The 16,285-nt window shown below is 37.9% G+C and overlaps 1 protein-coding gene across 3 annotated transcripts; it reads left to right on the forward strand.

The window, feature by feature from the left end:
- Nucleotides 1–8,761: 8,761 nt before the first annotated feature.
- Nucleotides 8,762–13,629, forward strand: LOC108363904 (ubiquinone biosynthesis protein COQ9, mitochondrial-like). 3 transcript variants are annotated; one of them, XM_017617431.1, is made up of 4 exons: nt 8,762–9,099; nt 11,653–12,374; nt 12,512–12,721; nt 12,800–13,629. In XM_017617431.1, exons 1-4 carry the CDS (start codon nt 9,039–9,041, stop codon nt 12,836–12,838), a joined length of 1,032 nt encoding a protein of 343 aa, XP_017472920.1. In that variant the 5' UTR covers nt 8,762–9,038; the 3' UTR covers nt 12,839–13,629. The 3 variants fall into 3 exon arrangements, with proteins under 3 accessions (XP_017472920.1, XP_017472919.1, XP_017472921.1); XM_017617432.1 differs by lacking the exon at nt 8,762–9,099 and adding an exon at nt 11,409–11,480; XM_017617430.1 differs by lacking the exons at nt 11,653–12,374; nt 12,512–12,721; nt 12,800–13,629 and adding an exon at nt 9,395–11,443 and having other exon boundaries at nt 8,996–9,099.
- The last annotated feature ends 2,656 nt before the right edge of the window (nt 13,630–16,285 follow it).

Raw genomic sequence — 16,285 nt, forward strand, 5'->3', positions numbered from 1 at the left:
ACATTTGAACATAGCCCCCATACCTTAAGGTAAGACGTATTCTACGTCAAAAAATTGTCGAATATGCTTTGTATGGAAGAAAACGAGTTAAAATGTATTTCCCAAAATTAACGCGATTTTTTAGCAACTTCAAAGTTGACTTTACGAGTTTAATGGCCTATAAAACAGCATTTCGAAAAATTTCCGTCATCGGAAATACTTTGATTAGAAAAAATGTGAAGCACCTTCGACAAAAAAGGTATCCAAAAATCAACGGGATTTTTCAACAATTTCCAGACTCCATTTTTCGATACTAAAGTTTAAGGTGCGACAAATCTGCATACTCGAAATGATTCAAAAAATCTGATTAAAAAGATGTAAATCTATGCATATACAAATTTATTGAACTTTGCTAAGTTTTGCCCACATTTTAGAAATTGATGCATATGTATGTATATTGTGAAAAATTCTCGGAACCAATATTTTTTTCGGAGTGTGTATGTACGTACATATGTACATATATGGATGAGCATGCATTCCTGTAAGGATTTGCACTTCCATGCATGAGCGATTTGAGCATATTGACACGTTTGCTTTGTTATGACTGTGTCTCCGTGCTACCACTGCAGCATTTCCTCACTGCTTGTTTGCTCGAAAATTCGACCATTTACATACTACATACAATGCGTAGGAATTTAGGGATTCCCAGTTCTCTTATACTTAGGCATGTTACGCCTATATAGCCCCACGCATACATATCTATCACCTGTACATATGTATGTATACAGCTTTACATACGTTTCTATTTACTGCACTGGGAGGATGTGTTTTGCGTTATTTTTGCACAGTTCTGTCATTTAATGTACCATCAAAAATTGTAAAGCAAATAGGAACAAGAATTTGGAGAATAGAAGCCGAGGATTATATATTTTATTTTATCTTTTTTATTGTTGATGTTGTTGTTGTAGCGGCTACAATAACCCCGCCCAGATCTCAGTCGTTGTCGTCAAGCTCAACTACTTAACGGAAGACCCAAAAACCTTCACAGCAAGATGGCCACAAACTCACTATCTCCAGTCGTGCACCAATAGCATCATTTACGGCAGAATCGTAGTGGCTAATCAAGCTACAGGGAGTCTTACAAGTCTTCCTATGAATCGTCAACAATATTCTGGGTGCACTGGAAAGGCAGTCGAGTTAATGCACACTGACATATCCGCAAAAGGTTGTTGGAAAAATACCTCAAAGAAATACAAATGTTTGGCTCCAGGGGGGTTAGTTACTTGCACTCGACTGTGGATTTGGTATTGGAGGGCAATATTTCGGAATGTGCAAAGTATACATATACTACATACTATGTACATACACTCAACAGCAAAACTGTGCGTACTTGGCAAGTCTAACTTTTCACTGAAAATATATGTAATCCAATTCAGGCGTTGTAAACTTAAACTATTATATATATCGTCGATGTTTTTGCAAAACCACCCATCGCCCAATTGCAAAACTGCCTATCTTACGGCACTCAAATTTTAGAGAGTGAAAAAACTGTTCATTCTTTGAAGGCATTGCCTTCATAGACGGTATTTTCTCTAGCTATTATTTTAGAAATCTGTTGTTTTAATAACGATTTAACGATTTTTATGCATAACTCTCGATGCCTGGAGTTTAGGGTTACCAAATCTCATTTTTGCCACAACGGGGATTTAGGCGGTTTTGCAACTGGTCGATGGGCGGTTTTGCAAAAACATCGACGATATACTTTAGGGCTGTGCGATTAATTTATTATTCAAAATTTTAATTAATAATAAAGTAAGTAACTCAATTATTCGACTAATTGGAAATATGATTAATCAAAATTTCAGTTACTCGAGTAATCAAGATTTTTATTAACCAAAAACGAAAATATTTCAGTAATTTGCTTTATGATTAATTAACATTATGTGTAAAATGAGTAATCAACATTTCAAACTACTTTGAAAAAAATCGTTGCTGTTTTCAAAACTTAAAATAAAATATTTTCTCCATATCGATGGTCCTGTGCCATAACGACACAATTCAAAATTCAACAACTCAAAAACTGTTACTATGTTAAGTGGCTCTTGTCTCTAATCCTTGTCTAATCCATTTCCATCCCTCACTAAAATAAGATTGTAAAAAAGAAAATAAGCATTTTTCAAAGCAAACTCTTTTAACGAGCAAAATTCATTTTTTGAGTAATCATATTTTAAGTAACCGGACTAATCAGCGTTTGGAGTAGTAAAAATTTTCATTACTCGAGTAATTGATTAACCGAATAACTGATTAACCAACTTGCTCGAGTAATCGAATAATCGCACAGCCCTAGTATACTTACCGCCCAATCAAGGCATATCAAACAGGTAGTATCAATAGAGCAAAACCAACATTGCTTGTATTTTGTTGTTGCTTATGGTATCAAAAATGTCAAAAACTGTTCGGATTTTTTTCTTCTAAATCAAAGCGTGCCATGTGAAATACAAAAAAAAAACAATAAAAAATTGAAATTGGAAAAAATTAAAATTGTTGCAACTTTCTTTCTTAGTTAATATGTTTGCTTCTCCATCCTTTGCCAAGCCCCGTAATCAGCGGTTGTGCTGCTGAGTTGGGCGAGCGTTCCAAAAGCTGCTATTCAATCGCTTGTTTTGTATGGAAAAAGGTTTCACATGCAAATAGATTTTAATATAAGAATTTAGAATTTTTGTGAGAATAAATTAAAAATATTTGACATTTTCGAGACCAAATACTTAATTTGAAAAAATTTAATCAGCTGCTATACTGATACTACCTGTACAATGTGCCTTGCGCCCAATGCTGTGTTTTCTTGATAAATTATTTGTAAAGAAATTTTATCAAACGCGGGATCCCGCCCCATTTTTGCGGGATCAGAAATGATGGATTGCACATCCGCGGGATTTGCGGGACTACAAAAAAAAATTAAAAAGATGAATTCGAGTTGTGAACGTGCTTGCCAAAATTTTCGCCGTGCATAGCTATATTAAATATACATCATTTTATAACCCAGAATATAATTTCAGGAGTTAGAAGCCCTTCCGAAAGGCCTTTCTGAGAGTCAAGAGGCCTTCCACTTTACATTCCTTTCTCCTTTCTTTTTTGTATGGACTGGCATTTCAATTACTTCTTCTTTCGCTACCCATAGAAGGCGTTCCAAAAGGGCTTTCATAGGAAGTACTTCAGAAGGTCTTTGGGAAGAGTTCATTCAAAGTTGCTTCTTTAATTTTTAAAATTCATACATCTTTAAAGTATTTGCTTAAGGTTTATATCAAATTTGTGTTAGTGCAACATAAAATATATATTGAAATTCTTTTGTAATTCTAAATAATATAAAAGTATGCATTTGCGTAAATTGTAAATGGATAAGCCCTTCTGCAGAGAAGCATTTTTCAGCCCTTCATGGGTAGGCCTTTTAGAATAACTTCACTTAAGAAGGCCTACCTAAATTATCTTCTGGGAAATCACATGTTTAAACAAAACAACGATAGATAAGTGTGCCAGCGGAAAAATTGATTTTTTTTCATTTCAGATGCTAAATTGCGAATACTCATAAATCTGATTCTATTGGAGGCACACATTCAGCTCTGGTGTAATTTTCAAGAGTATGTTATAAGTATGGAATATATTACTTTAACGCCATTTTCAAATATCAAAGGGTAAAACAGTTACGCAGAAAAACATGAAAACTTAGTTAAATTTGAATAAACTGTAATCACTGATGTTTAAGCCAGTTTTATGATTACAGCGAGCGGGTATTTTTTAGATCGGATAAAATACTCTTATTATGATATATTTTCTTCTGAAAAATACCCAACAGATATAGCGATTTTGACCATATACCTACGAATCTATTCATAATCACCAAAATCAAAAGTTCCTGATTGTGCAATAAAATAAGGTCGAATTTAAAAGATGAAACTTGTAAAATTATCAAATAAGTCAACCTAATTAAAAGTAAATACGTAGATTTTTTAAATCAAATCGTCTGTTTTACATATAAATTTTGAATATAACTGTTTAGAGGAAATAATATGATTTTTTTTTTAGTCACACTAATACCGCGGATCAGCGGGATTGATAACTTCGATCCCGCAACTTTGCGGGTTGAATTTCCTAATTATGACTAATATTATACTTTCTCGGTGTGCTGATTTCAGATCTGAAGTCAGATTGTTTGTATCAGCTTTATTTTTTGAGATATAATTAAAACGCATTTTTAAAGAAAAATTTATTTTTTATTATGAAACCCATTAGAAAAACACCCACTACTTATCCAAAAATTTTCTTTATAAGATTTCCTTGATTTACTTTGTTCACGAGGGCTGTTCTTAATGCTCCAACAAAATATATCTGAGGAAAAAAATATATATACATACATATGTGTAAGCGCCAATATATTGTATTATTATAATTAGTAATTTAGACTGATAAGAGTAAGAAAGTTAATAAGTCTAAGAGGAGTTGTAACATAAGATGGAGTTCAGTTGGAAGTCCGTATCAGTTAATCACTTCTTTCAATTATCATTCCACTCAGTTGCAATTCCTTTTTCATACCCAAACTCATTGGCGCCTGCCAAGGGGGTGGCTTCAAACAGAATGGCGTTAAAAAGGGAGTACAACAAAGAACAGAAGGAAATATATTACGGAATATTTTATACATCCTGATAGAAGCAGTGGCAAAACAAAAACACAATACACAAAGAAAATGCATTGTAAACCAAAGCGAAACTTCAGATAAATTTAGGAATAAAAAATGCATTGAAAAATTAAGTAAGTAAACTTTGTGTTACAGATGATTGTAGTTACAAGTATCTTATGTGGGTGGAGTTGTTTGCCGGGTAGGCAGAGAAAACGAAAGACGAACATACAGGAGACACGCCAAACCCGAAAGGGCACAGCCGCTCGATTCACAACACACGAGTATACTTTTGGTGGAACCATATGAGCGCAGGAGGAACGCAGCATACATACAAAGTTTTAACGTACACACCCACATATGTATGTATGTATACTCTAGGAGCAGCCTCAGCAAATACATACATATGTATGATTAATCCAAATATCGGGATGTTTTGAATTAAAATCTTAAACTGTGTTATATTCAAACTCTATCAAGGTATGTACCTATTAGCTTTAACTCACCGTTTAAATCCTTCGTCAACTGGGAACGCGTCGACATTTTACCCAATTTGTGCAGAATTTTTGCGGCGAAAGTCAAGTGGAGCGCAACTGGAGCGCAGCAATGCGCGCCAGCAAAACAGGATTTACCGGATACTTAAAGAGTAGGCAGTGGTGGTGCAGCAGCGCGAGAAGGGCTTGTCGTTGTTGCCAATCAGGCTAGTGGCCTTCTGCGCCCTACCACCAACACGTTCGGGCTTTGTTGCCTTCGAAGTGAATGCTTTTGGTTGATAGTCGCCTTCTTCTTTCTTTTTTCGCACAACTAACTAGCGTTTCTTAATTTTTGTTAAACTGGACGAACGCGTCTGTGGCGGAAACCGGATTTGTAAGTTAAATTCCTTGATTATTTTAATTTTGGTTTAATACAGATTTTATACCACTTTCTTCCGCTTCACTCACCCATACAAGTCACGAACTCTATTATAAAACATTTCGCGTTTAATTACTTTCTAAATATAACTTAATTTACAAGTAAATAATAAACTCCAATATTTGGGAATTTCAGCTTCTTTCAAGCCACTTTGTATGCGTTTTGCACTTTTCTTCACTTTCGCACAAAAAACTCAATCAACGAACTTTAAAACAACAAACACACTCAACCATAGAGAAAAGTGGAGATGTGAAAATTCACCCTCTGGGTTTGGTAAATTTCCTGTTCAGCACTTCTAGCTTGTATTTCGGAACTTTTCACATACAAACTAAACAATTTTTGCCACCGAAGCCTGTTTTGCGTTGCATTCGTTGCAATTTCATTCAAGATTATCACTTTAATTAATCAAAAACTTTCCACTTTTATCACTTATTTCCCGTATTATCAAAAATCGCAACCGACCGGAGATGGTGATGAAAACAGAATACTTGTCGAAAACCATCGCAAACACAACTTGGCTCATCTGCATGATTAAAGCTGATGCCAGATAAAACTTTGTAGCTTTGCGTGACATTTATAACTTTGCCAGCAAAGCGCCAGACGCAAAAGGTATGCCACAATGAACGCCAAGAAAACAATGTTGTACCGCTTTTTTACTCATCAAAGTTGCTGTGGATTTTAATTATTTTGATTTAAAATTATCAGCAATGTAATTAAGTTTTATGTTTCTGCATGAAAACNCGAAAACAGAATACTTGTCGAAAACCAGCGCAAACACAACTTGGCTCATCTGCATGATTCAATTATTTACCTGTCAGTTGTCTCGCTCACACGACTCTCAGCACCGAAACGTGTTGCCTCTTTGCAAATATACTTGATAAATTTTAGGTTTCGTGTAAAATAGTAGTATTCGTTTTGTGCAATATATATATACATTCAAAACACATTTAACTGATTACAATATAAAAAATCTCAAATTGTGATATTTACATAAAGCTCTTTAAAGTTCTATTTTAATTTTGTGACCTTTTACAGTTTTTATACCTGTAAATAGCACATAAAATATATAATTCTCTTTGTATATCTTATTTCATCGTTTAAAAAGCAATGCTTTCTCACACTCATAGGAATTCACTAAATGCATCTTAATACTAATCGCAATCACTACTAAGAGATTTCAATCCCTCTAATTTCCCTCCATTCTAAATGCAACCCTTTCAAGGGAGTTTCAAGACGCAGCTGTCAATAATTATCTAAAAATACGTTTATACTATCACTAATTTTGACAAAACAAAAAAAAAAATACGTTTAGCTTACATATGAAATATGCAGAGATTATCGAACCTTATTCCCTCTTATGTGAATAAAAAACAAATTATAGCCCGAAAAAACTGAATACGCGAGCTACGGACTACAGCTGTGAAATTAGATTTCCGCGTATACTTATGTAGATAATCATTTTGGCGACGACTGTCAGACTAGACATATAAGGTTCCTAATCTTCTTTTATGTCAAACTCATACAAATTCATGATGTCGCTGTCGCGTTCTAAAAAAATTGACAAAGCGTTTAGATAATGCAGATAACAAATTCGAAGCTTTCTCCCGATTGGAAGCTGTGTCCCGTAACTCTTCGTTTTCAATAGTTGCGTTCCAGATGCTTCACGATTTGCAGGTTTTTACAGGAAGTCGTTCCAGGTGACCACCTCCCATAAGGTTTATTAATGGGGAAAACAGCTGTTCCTGCAAATCGTGAATATCGTGAAGCACCTGGAACGCAATTATAGTGTTCAGCACATAACCAATTCAACAAATGTCAGCTTTTGACATTTATTCTTGTTCTTCTTCGGCTCTTCTTCTGCTGGCTGAAATCTGCTAGGAAAATTTTCTTTAGCAAGAACTTATTTATTTATTTATTTGCAACTCTTCCGTGCTCTCTTGCAAATTTTTTGGGGTATTATACAGTTTTCCTGTAAAAATTTGCAGGTTCCAGTACAAATTAATACTTACTATTTGTTAATATACACACCTATTATGAAACATTCAAACCGATAACTTTTCAGTGTCCATTCTAGTTTTATCGATTACTTTTACGAAGACTGGGAGAAATGTCAAATAAAGGAGTAAACCAAAATTAAAGCTACCGAGAAAAAGTGGTCCAAGGCGCATTCATGCAAAGTGGTGTTGCCAGATAAATTGAGATTTTCGACACGGTGGTTCTGAATGTCAAAATGATGTGTTTGTTGCACATTAGTGGTTATTCTTGCTGTCATTGTGCGTAGAATTTGTATATAATTTTCAAAGCAAACAATGCTTTATGCGTGTGTCAACCGCTTCATATGTTTTTCCATGAAGATTTGTAAAAGAAGCGGAACAAACTTGTAATAATCTTAAAGATTTCGGGAGCTTTTTCTTTCAGGGCATATATTTACGTGTATGTTGCACATTGAAGTTTGATGGACTTGGGCGATTGTAAGATATTAATCAAAAATTGTCATATTTCATTTAAGTTCGATCTGATTGGCTTGATGACATTTTGAAAATGGTATGTTAAAAAAGCAAGTTGCCCGCATGAGAAAACGGGACAAAGTTAAAATAGAAATTTGACAGCTGTTAAGACACATTTAGCAGAAGGTGGAGACGTGGGGTTATATACACATCAGCTGCTTCTTTTCTACTCGGTTTTATTCTACTCGGGTAAATTCAACCTACATGCATAAACACCTTTTTTAGTCGAGCTAGCAAGCCTTCTCGTGTTGAATATGCACATCTTTTTTACACCGGTTGAAATCTTAACACGGGTTGAATTTTGTACATAGAAAGTGTTCACATGAGGCAATTTTACACGCAACTTTTAGTTGGAAGCACCAATCGCCTGGTGTGAACGGCCTTTCAATTAATCGCTCCCAAGTTGCCTCTAAAGTTGCCTGTAAATTGCCTCATGTAAACATCGTATAACTCGAGTTGAAAATTGACCGTGTATGGTTATTGGATCTACCCAAGTTGGATATAACCGATTAGAAAGGAATCATAAGCATAATAAGCGTTTCTTTAGCTATTTTAGTTACTTTGTTACTAAATTTTTTTCTTTCTTGCAGAAGACATCAAAATTATAGTGTGTATACGTTAAATCACTGTCCAATTTACCGTCTTTAAAATAATCAAGGCAGTGATTGAGACGATTGAAAAAGTTTGCATGAATTAGTCAAAATATGTGCATGTCATGACAGTATTTTCCCTACAGTACAAGCCCTAAATTAATTGCAAATCAAACAATTTTCATAAACTTTCATTAAATTTATCTACAAATAAAACTGAAAACTCATTTTGAAAACAAGTACCTATATCGATAACTTCTGTTTTTAATTAACACTGACATAAATGCAGTCCGGCAACACTCTGGGAAACTGTTGAAAAAGCGTATTTGGAGAGAACCGAGTGCAGTGTTTTGCGAGCAGTTTTATAGTAAATTACAAAAAATGGTTAATTTAAGTGTAATAAATAGAACGATGCGATTGCAAAAGATGTTGCTGCCTTTAAGTAAGTAATTAAATATCCTAAGCACAGCAGCGTAATGTCGATTAACATAGTTAAGTGTGAAATTAAACGATTTTCTGCTCGTGCTTTGGTAAAAAATTTCACAACATTGACATAACGTCCAATGCATAACGTGCTGTCAAATTCCTCTGAGAACAGTTCTTATGCGCTCAGCTGAGCAGAACAATTGAATTCTTGTTGCGTTTATTAACTACATATACAAATAAAAACAAAAAGGAATAAATCTAAATTTCTGTCAAATAAATTCTTTGTTTTAAACGGAAAACTTTTCTATAAGGGACATTTTCAATTTCCAACCGAATACTGGAACAAGTGTGAAGATATCTACAACAACTACTACATCAAACGAGGGGGAACAGTTATGAAGCATATGGAGCATCCGCAGTTGGCTCACGACTTACCGGCACTGGGATCGTGTACACTAAATTTGGTCGACCTTATAAGACAACTAATCAATGAAAAACAATATGAAGGTGTTGCTTTGTTATTTACAAGCAAAAGTGATGCAGAGCGCAATACGATGTGCCTTGAGACCGTGGGAATGGAGTTATATCATGACATTTGCTTACCTAATCTTACTTCCGAAATACACGATAGTCAACTGCCTTTATACACATGTGCTGAGGAGTTATTATATTTAATAGCATCCCATGCACCCATGGAAGAGTTGTTGCTCGAACTGCTTGAGATTATTGAGGAAAACGATTCCGAATATGTATTCACCTCAGCACTACGTGCACTGCAAACGGTGTTACTTCGTATGGGTAACAAGAAACCACGCGCTCTCGAATGGAGCTTGAACTCTATACATACCCGGCTAGAAAAATTGCCACTACCAACGTTTCTAAAAGAAGGCTATGATAGCAAGCAAGAGCGTCTACTGGAACAAAATGCACAGATTGAAAAGTTGTTGATGTTTTACATTACTGTAGAACTATTCTACGGCCCACTACTTAGAGACGAGTTGTCCCAACTGCGACCACCTGATCAGGTGTTTTTTGATACAGGCATGAATAGACGAAATGTCATGTGCTGCTTTTTAATACATATGCTTGGAAAACCACTTGCGTTGCTAGATTTAACTATTGACGAACGTAAGACTAATAGCTTTACCGCACAGTGCGCACGAAAACTGACCGAAGGTGCAACACGCTGTTTGGTGGATCCTCTCCGTCTACTGTCCGTGGGTGAGCACCGTATTCGTTGGAATCGCCGCTTGAATGCCGATAAGGGTGTCCATGAAATGAGCTCTAACAACATATTTCTAATTGAGGAAAAATTGCCCCTAGAGTCACTAGCAATTTACTTCTACATGGTCTTGGTAGAAGAGATCAGTTTTTCTTCTGTGCCTAAAGTATATTCACCAGTATACATATTCGAAGCCGGTCTCTACTATGCGAACGAGTTATTGGCACATGAAGAGTCGGTACTACACTATCGTGCAGTTTTGTTGGTGAAACGTTTATTAGATAATCTGTTCGAAACAGATATTTCTGCAGTTTCTTTGGAATTGGAGGTACATAAAAATTTTTGCATCTCTCTATGCAATATCATTGGATATTCATCACAAAATCAGCTTAGGCAAACCGGTGTTAAAGTGCTGCGCCAGTATATTTTAAAATTTGACGATGAAGGCAAATATTTGGTACTAAAAAATTTGCTTCGAACCGTGGCGCACAATGGCATATCTGGCTACTTGGCGATCATGTATAAAGACGTTGTTTCTAATGCTTTAATTACAACGGCCACCGAGCTCCCAACCTCTTTCTCTGGGCACGATTTTCGTACTATTTTTCTACAATACATTTGTCGGTTGCCACATGGTGCAAAAACTGATCTTATTGATCATTCTGACAAAGTGATTTCCTCGCTCAATGCTTTACGATTCTTCGCCCTAAAGGATCAGCAAAATCGTACTGGTCTCTGGGACTTTATGCCCGAAATAGAACAGCAGTTTCTCGAGCCGTTGCGTAAGGGATTAGACATATCTGTAGCACATTATAAAGCGGAATTGAAACGAGTAGAAAATGGTTTGGGTGCTGAAGCAGAAGCAGAAGAGCGTAAAACTTTGGAGTTAATAGATATAAATATAGCGAATGCAACATCGGAGAGTGGAAATGTCGATTTGGAAGTTGGTCGTTTACGTAAAATTGAAATACTCAATCAGAACCTGTGCACATTTGATCTGATGCGAAGTATCCTGGGACGCACTGAAGAGTGTGTAGAGAATACGAGCAGATTGTGCAAAGTGCTGCAATAAAAATAAGTTATTTTGAAACTTTTTATTTATTATTAAAATAAATTAAAAATAAAATGACACCACTTTTACACTTAACTTTCGTGTTTTTACCAAAATGAAAAAGGTAGTTACTAACACAATTTAGATTTTAGGTTTTAGATACATTTATACAGCGAAGTTAAAAAAGGATTTGTTTCTTTAAAGGCGCAAATAGCACTTCAAGAAGAAGTTTTTAAATTTAAAATCAACAACTACTGTTTTAAATTTATTTATTCACGGATTCTTTTTTACTGCAGGTGCTCACAGCTCTTTACTAGCTTGCAGCGCACATGCTTCCCGGGTTCTTATGCAGCGATATCGTGCCCATTCAGACTTCAGTCAAAATAATTCATTAATCTGTAGACACCTCCCTAACTCAAACTCAACACCATTACAGCATCACCCAAATTGCACATATTTCAAGTCAACATACACAACAGATGCCGGTAGCTCGGAGTCCATTGAAAAGTTCCGTGAGCGCGAGGAGCTGCGTGAACGTGAATTTGAGCAGAAAAAGGCAGATGAAGAGAAAAAAGCTGAAGATGAGGCTAAAAGTGCAAAAATTGATGCTATACGCACACAAATTTTAGAGGCTGCATTGTCACATGTGCCCACACTGGGTTGGACACGTAATGCAATTGTGAAGGGCGCTGAGGAAGCTGGCTTTCCCAGCGTTGTGCATGGCATGTTTCCTGAAGGTGGTTATGCGCTCGTTTCCTACTTCTATGGAAAGTGCAACGATGAAGTTGTGCGACGTTTGCAGGAGGACACACAGAATGGCACTCTGGCAGTTGGCGATCCTTTGGACTTTTTAGTCCGTGCGGTGCGAACACGACTTGAAATGATAATCCCTTACAAGGCGCAATGGCCACAGGCTTTGGCACTGATAGCGATGCCACAAAATGCTGCCACATCGTTGGCTCAGGTCTTGACCCTGGTCGATGACATCTGCTACTATGCTGGCGATCGGTCTGTCGATGTGAGTTAGCATTTTGAAATTGTTAGAAAGTAATGCTAATCAGTTAAAAAAAATCTAATATCTTTTAAGCTGCCTGCTTAAAATGTGCTATGTGTCTTTGCGTGCATTTAACTAATAGTTTCTTTATATTTTCACAGTTCGGTTGGTATACACGTCGCATTGGTCTAGCGACAATATTAAAAATGACGGAACTATTTATGCTGCAGGACAGCTCGATAGATCATGCCAAAACATGGGAGTTCCTAAAGAATCGCATGGATGAAGCAGTACAAATACAAATGATGCTGTCACAAACTGAGGGAATGACACAAAATTTTACGCGTTCCTTTAACTCGGCATTTGTAACTGTGAGTAGTAATAGCAAACATTGGATCTATGTATTTACATATGTATGTACTTATGATATCAATTCTCTGTACCCCCAGGCACGCAACATATTGGGCATTGATTATTCGCGTAGGTAAAGCGCGCGCTCGAGTCACCAAATCCAAAACACCGCCAAGCTGAGAAAATTTCAAATATTCAATGTAGGCATAGCACATGGAAATAGCCATATAATTTAGTATTCGTTAAACGGTCTGTCTTTTTCATGCTTTCTGTATTTTGTTAACATCAAAGTCATAGATCAGTGATAAACTGGTTTTTCTTCTATGCGAAACCGATTTTCTTCAAATGTTTAGCGCTTAAGTATTAAGTTTAGTTATGACAATATTTAGTTATACGTTAATAAGCTGGTACCAAATTATTGAGAGGTACTGCATCTTTTTTTTTAGCTATTTATGTGATTTGTATGATTGTTTTGGTGTTTGCCTTGATAATGAACTCGCTCTCACGTTGACGTGTGTTTGTCCAACGACATTGCATCAATAGAAATATTTGTACATACATACATACATACGTATTAGCACATGCACCGCTCATGCCAAAACAAGGCGAACAGTTACCCACCTAACAATTTTGTAAATTAAATGCACTTGAAGCTAAGCAGCACAGCACATTGTTTATTACTTCTATACCTATAAAGATGTGTAATTGCTAAGTACCTACCTAGACATATAGATGGATAAAAAGGAAGGGAAGATGATTGCAACTTAAAGAGACTATAAATGAACTAAAGTGCTTAAAGTGAAATTATGATAATGAATGTAAAAGTGTGAAAATACTTAGGTACATATGTATGTAGTTAGCTCTTGATATTGATGACGAACGGAATTTTACAAAGAATAATAAACGAAAAATTAAGACAAAGGATAAATGTTTTTTTTCTTGTATGTAACAGCAGGAATGCTGCTGGAGTGACGGTGGATATCGATGCTGACGCCGCCGCACATACATATGTATGTATAGTACATATAAAACATATAGCTGAAAAGAGGCCTGAAAGCCTCAAACGCTTGTTGTGAAGTTCTACTCTAAGGCTAATGGCGTTGGTATAATAGCGAAAGGTGCTTTAAACATTATCTTACATAAGAAATGAGTGTCAGTCCTAGATAGCATATAAAATTGAATCCTAGAAATGTTATGGATTGCGACAAAAGAGGACAAAACGCAAAAGGACCCTGCCGTCTCTTACTTACGAAAGTCTTCATTTAAATGTTTGGTGATATGTTCGTTGCATTGAGTACACTGAAAACCCGAAACGTCAACGGTATATGTATGTATAAACATTTGTAATCTCTAATTGCCCTCAAACTTTGCAACAAATTCTAGTTTCCGGTAACAGACGAAGAGATCGGGTTGCTTCCTGAGGATCGCGATACTTTGTAGCAGGTTAAACTTTTCTGTCCAATTTGAATTAGATGCCCGTCTAAAAGTATTCGAAAAAAACGGATTTAAAAACCGAGTCAATCATTCCAATATGTAGACACGATGCTCAAACTCGGAAAGTATTCGAAGCGGTATCCGTTTGTGGTAGTAAATAGAGGAAGAACAGAAGTTGTTGTTGTAGCAGCAGCGCTAAATCCCCGGGGTTTCGTCCTGGGTCGTCTTCCTCCTCTGACTTTACAAGCCAGAGGCCGAGAAAGCGTTGGGGCGTGGTCCATAGAAGTTCTGGTGTCAGGGTTAGAGGTGCATTCGATGTGGTGTTGGGTGGACCCTGCCTGGATGCTGGGTATGTGTCTGTCACTCCTGGGTTCAGCCGGGAAAGATAGCTGTTAAGTCTGTGGCACCACCCTAGACGGAGTTGCGCTAGGGTGCACCTGGTTTCTCTCGGAAGTTCCGCTTCGTCGCCGTTAATGGGCGGCGGTCGGCCACCTAGGGTGTCTTTTCGGGTGCTGAGACTCGTCCTGACTGCACCGGTGTGTAGCTTGTTAAGCGCCGCTCTGTATTTTTCCGCGTCGAATGGGTGGTCTATGCACGGCTCAATGTCGGGTTCCCAGTCGGATCGTTTCGAAGCCGGGCGTTATTGGGGAGGTTTCAATGATGGATTCCCACGAGGAACTGCTTCGATAGAAGGATGTTATGCTATTTCACCGCCAGAATCGGGCTCCAGTTCCAGCCTGACCTCTTTAGTTCAGGTGGTGGACAGTGTGGGGGTGGATTTCGCAGGGTAGATGGTGAGGCTTCTGACAGTGAAGAAATTTGAGAGATCGGTAAGATAGTCAGTGTTTTTTCCGCAAAGGCTGTCGATGTTGCCATAGTCGTGCAATCATCGGCGTAGCTCACCAAGTTAACTACATCTGACGGAGGAGGCTGTTTTGCCATGCAGAGCCTAAATAGAGCCGGGGGGAGAGTACGCCNGTGAACATTTGTAATCTCCAATTGTACTCAAACTTTGCAACAAATTCTAGTTTCCGGTAACGGACGAAGAGATCGGGTTGCTTCGTGAGGATCGCGATACTTTGTAGCAGGTTAAACTTTTCTGTTCAATTTGAATTAGATGCCCGTCTAAAAGTATTCGAAAAAACGGGTTTAAAAACCGAGTCAATCATTCCAATATGTAGACACGGTGCTCAAACTCGGAAAGTATTCGAAGCGGTATCCGTTTGTGGTAGTAAATAGAGGAAGAAGAACAGAAGTTGTTGTTGTTGTTGTAGCAGCAGCGCTAAATCCCCGGGGTTTCGTCCTGGGTCGTCTTCCTCCTCTGACTTTACAAGCCAGAGGCCGAGAAAGCATTGGGGCGTGGTCCATAGAAGTTCTGGTGTCAGGGTTAGAGGTGCATGCGATGTGGTGTTGGGTGGACCCTGCCTGCATGCTGGGTATGTGTCTGCCACTTCTGGGTTCAGCCGGGAAAGATAGCTATTAAGTCTGTGGCACCACCCTAGACGGAGTTGCGCTAGGGTGCACGTGGTTTCTCTCGGAAATTCCGCTTCGTCGCCGTTAATGGCCGGCGGTCGACCTAGGGTGTTGTTGTTGTTGTTGTAGCGGCTACAACAACCCCGCTCAGGACGGTTGGTATCTCAGTCGTTGTCGTCAAGTTCCACTAACGGCAACCCTAGGAAGCGTGCAGCTTCTGTGCGGTTTGTCCACAGGGACAAGGCCGTTAGGGTTGTTAGGCTGTTTTGCCATGCAGAGCCTAAATAGAGCCGGGGGGAGAGTACGCCGCCTTGGGGACCGCTTGTTTAATTTCACGCGGAATGGACTTGGCGTTTCGGAAATCGACCGATAATAGTCATCCACACAGATAACTGGTTATCCGCCGTTTCGCACGATTTAACGTGTCGAATGCCTTCAATGGGTCAACCGCGACTAGGACCGTCCTATTACAGGATGGCGTTTAGTCCTGCTTTCGTGCTTGGCATTTTGCGGAATCCATGTTGGCGTTCAGATACTACGTCAGGCTGGAGAGGAGTAGTGCTTCCATTGTCTTTGCCACTGGGGATAGGAGGGAGATTGGCCGGTAAGAGTATCCTGCGTCCGCCTTCTTCACTGGCGGAGGGGATGATCCACCCAATTTCCACATCTCGGGGATG

This window comes from Rhagoletis zephyria, unplaced genomic scaffold (genome assembly GCF_001687245.7).
Source record: "Rhagoletis zephyria isolate East Lansing unplaced genomic scaffold, Rhagoletis_zephyria_1.1 Rzeph_scaffold_01405, whole genome shotgun sequence".
Classification (NCBI taxonomy): Eukaryota; Metazoa; Arthropoda; class Insecta; order Diptera; family Tephritidae; genus Rhagoletis; species Rhagoletis zephyria.

What these genes read in the sequence shown, in the direction of transcription:
- LOC108363904 (XM_017617430.1), top strand. Translation starts at nt 9,479, where the DNA reads ATGAAGCATATGGAGCATCCGCAGTTGGCTCACGACTTACCGGCACTG.